This window comes from Acartia tonsa, chromosome 14 (assembly GCF_053477335.1).
Source record: "Acartia tonsa isolate MP-2025a chromosome 14, ASM5347733v1, whole genome shotgun sequence".
Taxonomy (NCBI): Eukaryota; Metazoa; Arthropoda; class Copepoda; order Calanoida; family Acartiidae; genus Acartia; species Acartia tonsa.
Window position 1 is genome coordinate 5,493,636 of NC_137273.1, and position 8,551 is coordinate 5,502,186.

Below are 8,551 nucleotides of genomic sequence, written 5' to 3' on the forward strand. Positions count from 1 at the left end.
TGAATGTTTAATGTCTATTTTATAGGTAAAATTGTCTTTCTAACTCACGCTCTCTTATGCTCCCTCTCTCTCTATCTCTCTCAATCAATCTCCCTCTCTCTCTTTGTTTCTCTGTCTCTTTCTCTCTCTATTCAAGGGTGATAAAAGGGATATGCAGTTCTTCATAAAATGTTGTTTCAAGGGGTTGTATACATCCCCTTCTGCACGCTTATGATCCAAAATATTGCAGACTATATTGTAACATACCCTTTTTCCAAAATGATCATGTTTATGGGTTGCACTTGTTTTTGAGAGAAGGCATTTCCCCTACTTTTACTATAAATACTGCTCATCTGACATAGCAGCAGTAGGTCTTTATTTTGTCTTTAGTTATGAAATTTGTTTTGGCTAAGATTCGTACCTTTCTCTACCATGTGCAGATTTGCTGAATGCTATAGAAATATTACTATTACTTGGATGTTGCACCAGATTTTTGTGTATTGTAATAAAGTAATTCTCACAGCCAGCTTAAGTTACAATACCCTAATCCACCCCCTGGATGAACAAACTTTAATAAACGAGGTACATATTAGCTAGCTAAATTGGCGACAAATTTTCCCTTGTTAATATATACATGTATTCTATATACATTGCTAAAGTAAACCAGTTTTAAAAAATATAAAAGAGATAAACGGACATTGGAATTATAGAGTAGCTTCGCTACTAATAATGGATATATTATTATTTGGATTTTCATGTTCTCTGATAAGGATAATGAATATTTCCCCCTCTACCACATTTATATCCTCCCCTCTTTCTGGATGAACAAACTGACCAATATATGGGTTTCATGTTAGCAAGCTTAATTGACGACAATTTCCCCCTGTCATAATATCCATGTATATTCTACATCCATTATTAAAATTGTGACTATTTCTAAATTATGTTTATTTGGGATTAAGTCGGACAGAAAAACATTGTTTTTAATCTTATTATGTAAAACTTTGGGATGCGCCACTAGCATCTAGCAGCTTTTAATTCAAAGGAATGGGGAAATTCCTAAAATCATTCCGGGTAAAAGAAGTTAGGGAAAGGTTAGTAAAATAAAACCTTCCATCACATTCTACCGAATCCAACTTTTAAATAACATAGTTTAAATTAAGCGACACTTTTCAAGTTTTTTATTCTTTATTTTAATTCTTTAAAGATTAAATAGATTCTACTTTCAAAAGCTACTCTATAATTTGAAATGTCCATTTGAAAACATGATTTTCTTATAGAATACATTTTTTATAAAATCTTTTTACAAAGGAGCATATAGTATGTTATCTAATAAGTCCTTTGTTTATCAGTAATGCTTTGGTGAAAATTTTGTTAAAAAATTATCATAATTGTCTGCTATGATAAATAGATTTTTTTACATCTAATTAAATGTCAGAGGTAAAGTTGAATAGTCTGTATTACTTTTTAGCACTTCTTAAAAAAATTATTATTTATATTTTTAATCAAACGCTTTTTTTATGTCAACACTGAAAAAATAGATTCTATTTTTGTTTTTTTTCCCTGTTAAATGAGAAGATGGATGCAAAAAGTCCTTATAAACTGCTATTTATTTTCGATGAACAACATTTTAGAGCTTTGAAATTTTGATTTTAACCCTTTGGAGATGGTAATATTTTTATTTTACCCATATTGAACAAAATGAAAAATCGGCTTTTATGGGTTAGTTTTTAAATTTTTTTTTTGATGAAATTAAGTAACAACAATGATTCTGTATATACACAAAAGGATTTTTTCTTCAGTTGAAAATAGAAGTAGAAATTAACAAAAAACTGTTTAATTTTCCTCTAAAATTTTCACAGAAAATGGTACCTCCTGCAAAAACGGCTGCATTTTAGATTTTATTGAAAAGTGAAATGAAGTTACCTAACCTAGGGTAATGAAATGCACTATGTCCCAATTCAGGTTCTGACACAAAAGTCAAATCACCTTCGATGGCATTGTGGTACATTGTACACTTCTGCTTTTTTAGGTTGAATGATTAATACATAATTTACAAAAAAAAACGGAAAACTTTTTTACAGGGAGGGATTTAACATTGGACTGTAAATAATACTTTTACCATAACGATTTCCACCCAATAATTTATCTACATACACGATGTGTCATTTGTTCATCAAAATTGGGGATGTAAATAAATTTATCGTCCATTGTCCGATCCCTGAAATCATTTTAATATTGTTATGAATCTAACAACTGATGTATTTTAGGCTGGCATGGTTTTTGTCGACATTTCCTGTTGTTAGGCTCTCACTCTCTCTAATCTGCCAATATTTGATATTTTAGGCCCGCAACCTGATCCCCCAGTATTTTAGTCCAAGCAAGGTAAATATTTTAGATAGGAGCTTTCCCTCAAAGTGTTTAGGGAGCACCCCCCCCCCCTCCCACCATTTTTTTCTAAATAATTTGAATTAATTGGGGGTGTTCTTTATGCCTAAACCCTGCACCCAATATAACATAACCTGAGGAAAAACACAAAAACACGATTTATCCTTATACTAAAGTAACATGATGTCTGTTTGTCTGTTTGTGTGTCTGTGTGTTTGTACCGAAGGATCTCGCTAACCGCTAAACCGATCGGTTTCTACTTAATAGGGTAGCTTCTCATAGGTCCCTGGAAGGTTTATAATTATTTTGGGGGAGGGTATCATTACCCTCCCGAGAGAAATCGCCCGTAGAAAAAAATCCCCCCCCCAAATTCTTTTTTAAATTTTTTTAACTAAAATTAAAAATGGGGGGGCACTCCCCCTAAAAAAATCGCCCCCAAATTTTTTTACTTTTTGTTTTAAAATCTAAAATAATAAATTGGGTTAGAAAATTCGACTCTCCTCTCCTCAAGTGTCCCTAGAGGCCTCTAGGGGCGTATCCGCTAGTATTAAATAAAGGGGGAGGGTTTTTTTGTTCCCGCTATGCATTTTGAGAAAATCTTTTTTGTAATTAGTAGTTAAACTACTCTATAATGTGGGTACGTACAAAAAATGTTAAAAAAAATAAGACTTGTCTATGCCTACTCAGCTACTAAGTACGATAGGAGTTTTCATGATAGGTAATATCGTTTATACTTCCGACTATCTTGAAATAAAATAATGTAAGGTATTTATTTTATCACTTATGCACAGACTATTAACATACATTTGTACCATACCATTATTATGGAATCTTAACGTCTTTTATGATTAGGAATTGACATTTTTGTATTTAAGAACTGATAAATCCTCTATATTTCTTTGATTTGAATTTAACTAAAAGAACCGTATATTTGATATTTACTGTATTGTTTTAAGGACAAGAAAAAGGTGGACAGCCCTGATTCCAACAAGGCATCAACCAGCATCAGGGGAAGAAAGAGTTCTTCCAGGTAAATAAATTTTTAGGAATGCAGGGGCTTAAATAACTTAAACATATAATCATTCATTTTCGAATCCTATCTGAAAAATTAAGGATTTTGATTAGGAGCTTATTCAATATTCAATTCATGTCAGGTCTAAACTCTAGAATATTATGTGTGAGACAATCATAAAGAAAGTACCGTTTGTTTTTAATAACTTGTTGCTTATATTTTGAGAAATATTACTAAGTATCGATTGATTGATTGATCTTGAGTCTGCTTACTTTTAAATCAATAATTTTATTTGTCGCAAATTTTAAGGGACAATTTTGTTTATCATTGGGGATGTAAATCAGATAACAAAAGCCAATTTGAAGACAAAAAAATCACTGCCTTTGCATGTAATCACCCCTGTTTATATTTTAGTTCCACCGATGATGACGATGATAGGGCACCAGCAAGAAAATCGAGAAAGCGGGCAAACAGCTCACCCTCTCCTGTTAAGAAAAGGTAGATAGACATACAGACACCTCCTCTATAACTGACTGTGTCCGTTTGTCAATCTCTGATTTTTTTTGTGCTTTTAATACCTAATTATGAATGTTGACATTCTTGTTTAAATTTCTTTTTCATAATAGGAAAGGGTCGGATGACAGAAGACGATCCAGGTCCCGTGATAAGAAGCGCAGCAGCAAGAGGTCTCGGTCACGTGATGCCAAGAAGCGGTCAACCTCCAGAAGTGCCCGCAAGAGGTCCAGGTCCAATTCAAGACGTAGAAAGGATTCAGGTTATTTTCTTTACTCTTTGTTGCTGAAACTGGTTTTAATCGAATACGGAGCAATGTTGGAGAGTTTTTAATCGCCCTAAACCCTCCACCCTCCATTGGTTCTGCAGAATTATAGCAATCTTGGGGGAGAGGGGAAAACAAACTTTTTAACACACATTTTTAAAAAATTTTAATTAGAAATAAGGGGAGAAGGTGATGCTCGCTAGGCACTTTGGGGGAAAGCTCTGAAAGATTAGGACAAAATTGTTCTAGGTGAAAAGAAGAAGAAACGATCCAGGTCGCGCTCCCGTGACCGCAAGAAGTCACGTGACCGTTCAGGCGACCGCAAGAAGTCGCGTGACCGTTCCGGCTCGCGTGGAGGCGGCAAAAGACGCAGCAAGCGGTCACCGACTCCGGAGAAGGTAAAATTCATCAGATATTTGGATAATTTTCAATTGAATTAATATAGCGAGGTTTTATTGGAATGTAAATTAAAATGACACCCAAGGATTCTTTTTAAATCTGGTTTAAGTTATAAAAACTAACAATTTTCAAAACTCTTCCATCCTTTATTATGATGTAAATTGCTTATTACTCCTTTAAAAGTTTTATTTTTATTTAGAAGAGACGTGTATCTCGTTCAAGTTCTCGCAAGAAATCATCTCGTAGGAGAAGCAGATCTTAAAAACCAGGCCAAAATATTTAAATATTGGGAGGGGGGGGGGGGCATAATTTTCACCATATTTGTAAAAATTAGCCATGTAATTGCAACTTGACATTTTGGCAGTTTCTTTAATGTTGCAGTATAAATACGAATCTAGCTTATATCACAAAAGATTCATAAATGTTATTTGATCACATAATTATTTTTGGCCTAGATGATGAGAAATATACTCCCCTACCTCCTTTCATTAAACATTAATTACCCTGAATTTTATATGGGTAATGGTATTTCAAAGAAAATAATGGTAGAAAGATACAGCAAATCCTAGATATTTAAGTTTTAAGTTCCAATATGAAGTTGCTCATATTTAATATTTCAAAATCGAATTATGTATTTTGATTAGGTACTTAATTATATTTCTAAAAATTTGTCTGTAACCTACTTTCAATTCATTCATTTAAACCAAAGTTAATGATATTTGCTGTCCCTTTCTACTAATATTTTCACAGAATTTTCTAAATAAGAGTAAGTATTAAATGTTGAAAAAGCGGTTTATTACAATATCACATTTCCAATTCATTGTTACCATATAATAAGCCTTTTAAAACATAGCCAATTTCGTTTACATTTTCTAAAAAAAAAATGGTTATTTTAAAATTTGCTTGAAATTACAAAATCAAAAGATGTTAATTTTTCTACGTGTTCTTTTTTTGTGCTTTTTCAGATGTTTTCTCTGCATTTTTTTTGTTGCTCTCTGTGTGTTTTTGACCAATATTAATAAACTGTTATTTGTATCTCATTTTGTTGACTTTTGTTCGCGGATTTTTTTTGTAATTGGCAGCAAATTTTCTGCGGTATCGTTTTTTAAAAGAATCATTAGGTAAGAAAACTAACATGATTTTTTAAAAGACAAAAAATAAAAAATCAAAGTGTTAGTTTAAATCAAAGAAAAGTACCATATCTGCTAAAGAATATAGAAGAGGTCGAAATTACTTATTATTAAAATTGTATCATTACAAATACTAATTGATGTTTTTTCTCTCTGCTTAAAATACTTTTTTTCTATAATTGTTAAATTTCAGAAACAGATAAAACTAAAATGGAATAATGATGTAAGAGTGTTCTTTGAATTTACAAGGTATGAAATCATTTTGTTCCTATATCTGTAAATTATTTTTTAGTAGCAAATCTACTCTATAAGTGTTTGTGTCAATCTCTTTCGCTACTTTATCATTATTCTGTCATGCTTAGCTTATCCTATCATTGCATTTATTTACTATGACCTATGAGAAGCTACCCTTTAGAGGAGAACCATAGCGGTTAGCGAGATCCTTCGATACAGACAAACAAACATACATCCTCTTACTTTATTATAAGGATATTTTTTTTTTTTTATTATTAAACGTAAACTCATAAAACCACCCTATTTCAGTTTTACGAACAAGAAAGTTAAAACCCAAAAGTATCAAAGCTTTCTAAAGTCATAAGCTAGACATAAATTAAAATGCTTTCACTAAGAAATATGTATATAACTTGTAAAGTAGCTCAGGGAGGGAAGGGAAATTTAAAGTTAAATTAAACTGATCCTCAAAGTTTTATACTTAAACTAATAAACACATCCTTTCATTTGTTGGCTTAAAATCGTTGGTAACTTAAAATTGATAGGGATGCATGCACACCTTTCCACCTAATTAATATTATTTTATTTATCAAAATATTGAGCGAGCATCGCCTTTTTAGCGTCAGCTTCGAAAAATCACCTAAAATCCATCATAATACCAACTTGCAAGACACGTGGTTCCTAGAGACAACCAACCACTGCTGTGTAACATCACAGTAACAACAGACTAACAACTATTATGGAGGCAACACAAGAAAGTGAACAATCAAAGCCAGGTTTTTATACAAATCAAGTCATAATCAAAGTTTATTTTTTAAATATTTCATTTTTTAGGAACACGTATAGATGTATTTACGTTAAAATTATTGAAAAATATATATTTTTAGAGTGAAGAAATAATAATGAAGAAAATCTTTTGAATCTTTGCCATAAAGACAAAGATTTCTCGAATTGATATATTTCATATCTTGAAACCTTTTATTTTCAACCTTATTTTATTTGTATATAGAAAAATTTAATTAGAAATGGAAGAGAATACGTCCATAACTGAAGAATTTTCTGATGCTGTTGACAATATTCCAGGTAGACTTTAGTTTCAGTTTTTTTTTCATTTTTATAGTATATCTAAAAAAGAAGTAGGATAAAACAAGGAAAACTAAATCCATAGGTATGTTACAAAGCTCACAAATGGTAAAAGTAAGAATAGCAGATTAATGTAGAGCCATATTATAAATTTATTTTTGGCTGAGTTATGTGCAGGGAGGAACCCGCGACCGTGGCTCAACACGTAGCGCATCCGCTCGTCGCCGGGAAGGTGATAGGTTCGAATCTCGGTCCGTAACTGCGTCATAACTAGAGACGTTAAAAATGGTTCCTACTATTGCTATGTCAGGTGCGCGACATAAATAGTAAGACTAGGGGGAATGCCTTGGCCCAAAACAGGCGCAACCCACTACCATGCACAGTTAGGACTTCTCAGACAAAGGTCGTGCAATCAAAGGGTTGGTTGTCTGATGGGCATATGGACGCTTTACACCGCAATCATAGGGCTTAGGGCTGACAACTGTCAGCGGACTATGCTCCCCCTGTGGAGTGAAAAGGGCTTGTTACTGTTATGTGCAGGAAGGGAGGGGACAATGGTAAGGTTAATTAAATTAGTCCCCAAAGTTTTAAAATAACGTGTTATTATTCGTTGGCTTACGAACTTTGGAGACTTTATTGTATTTTGATTGGTTGCTTCATTAAGTTGAGTGTCCAAACATTTAACCAATAATTGCAATCTAAAGAAGGGATAACTTTGTATATATCATCATTGGGGATGTACAATGTACATCAATTTATCGGCCATTGCCTTATCTCTTTAGATTCTTGGTTATATGTAATTTTCAGAATATTCTTATTTAGAAACCACCGAAGAAAAAACACCATTAACTCCTACCACAACAACTATTCCCACTTATGCAAATACTGTTGAAGATGCCAATACTATTGAAATTAACAATGCAACAACTCCCAACAACAATGATAAAGCTACAATAGGTAATTGACATTTTTATTTCATTTCTCTCTGAATCTTAATCTTTGAATAGATTGTTTGATAATTTTACTAGCTTTTAATTTTTCTCAATATTAACCAACAACTTAACCTAAGACTACAGAACAGCTGCGCTAACGTCTATCTGTCTGTACAATTTTCTTACCACCCATCCATCTATCTAGATGACCTGACACGAACTGTGGAGAAGCTGCGGCACGAACTTGACAACGCAAAATCTGAGGTGGCTGTGGCTGACTATGTTAAGGCAGGGTTAAGTAATAAGTAAATGTTTCATTTAGACGGCGAAAACAAGTAAAAACTAGTTTTGTATCAGTTGCACAGGGTACTCAAATAAAAAGTTCATTAACTTCATAGTATTTTTTATTTAACTAGCGGCTACGCCCCCGAGCCTAGAGGCCTCTAGGAGCACTTGAGGAGGGGAGAGTCGAATTTGATAACAAAATCATTATTTTAGATTTGAAAAGAAAAAGTAAAATAAAATTTTTTTGAGGGGGGGGGTGCTTTGACTCTTATAGTTTTAACCAACCAATCAAGATTTAATAAAAAGCACAAAAATTTTAGAACCAAAAATTAGA

General features: G+C 32.7%; 2 protein-coding genes across 9 annotated transcripts in view; both read left to right on the forward strand.

Annotated features, from left to right (window-relative positions):
• Positions 1-5,592, forward strand: part of Moca-cyp (nuclear cyclophilin protein Moca-cyp) — a 17,211-nt gene extending 11,619 nt beyond the window's left edge. The window contains exons 17-24 of one of the 8 annotated variants that reach the window (XR_013874931.1): positions 2,326-2,364; positions 3,324-3,397; positions 3,794-3,877; positions 4,006-4,154; positions 4,407-4,555; positions 4,756-4,894; positions 5,012-5,101; positions 5,307-5,592. Coding sequence is in view for 1 of the 8 variants with exons in the window: in XM_080148255.1 (XP_080004381.1) it covers positions 2,326-2,364; positions 3,324-3,397; positions 3,794-3,877; positions 4,006-4,154; positions 4,407-4,555; positions 4,756-4,818 (558 nt within the window). In the remaining 7 variants the exon portion in view is untranslated. Of the gene's footprint in view, positions 1-2,325; positions 2,365-3,323; positions 3,398-3,793; positions 3,878-4,005; positions 4,155-4,406; positions 4,556-4,755 lie in introns of all 8 variants that reach the window. The other 7 variants (XR_013874935.1, XR_013874930.1, XR_013874929.1 and 4 more) reach the window with 7 other exon arrangements.
• Positions 5,593-5,872: 280 nt separating this feature from the next.
• On the forward strand, positions 5,873-8,241 carry LOC145306389 (uncharacterized). Its single transcript, XM_080148480.1, has 5 exons — positions 5,873-5,935; positions 6,538-6,693; positions 6,941-7,000; positions 7,823-7,957; positions 8,138-8,241. Exons 2-5 carry the CDS (start codon positions 6,657-6,659, stop codon positions 8,239-8,241), a joined length of 336 nt encoding a protein of 111 aa, XP_080004606.1. The 5' UTR covers positions 5,873-5,935; positions 6,538-6,656.
• Positions 8,242-8,551: the final 310 nt, after the last annotated feature.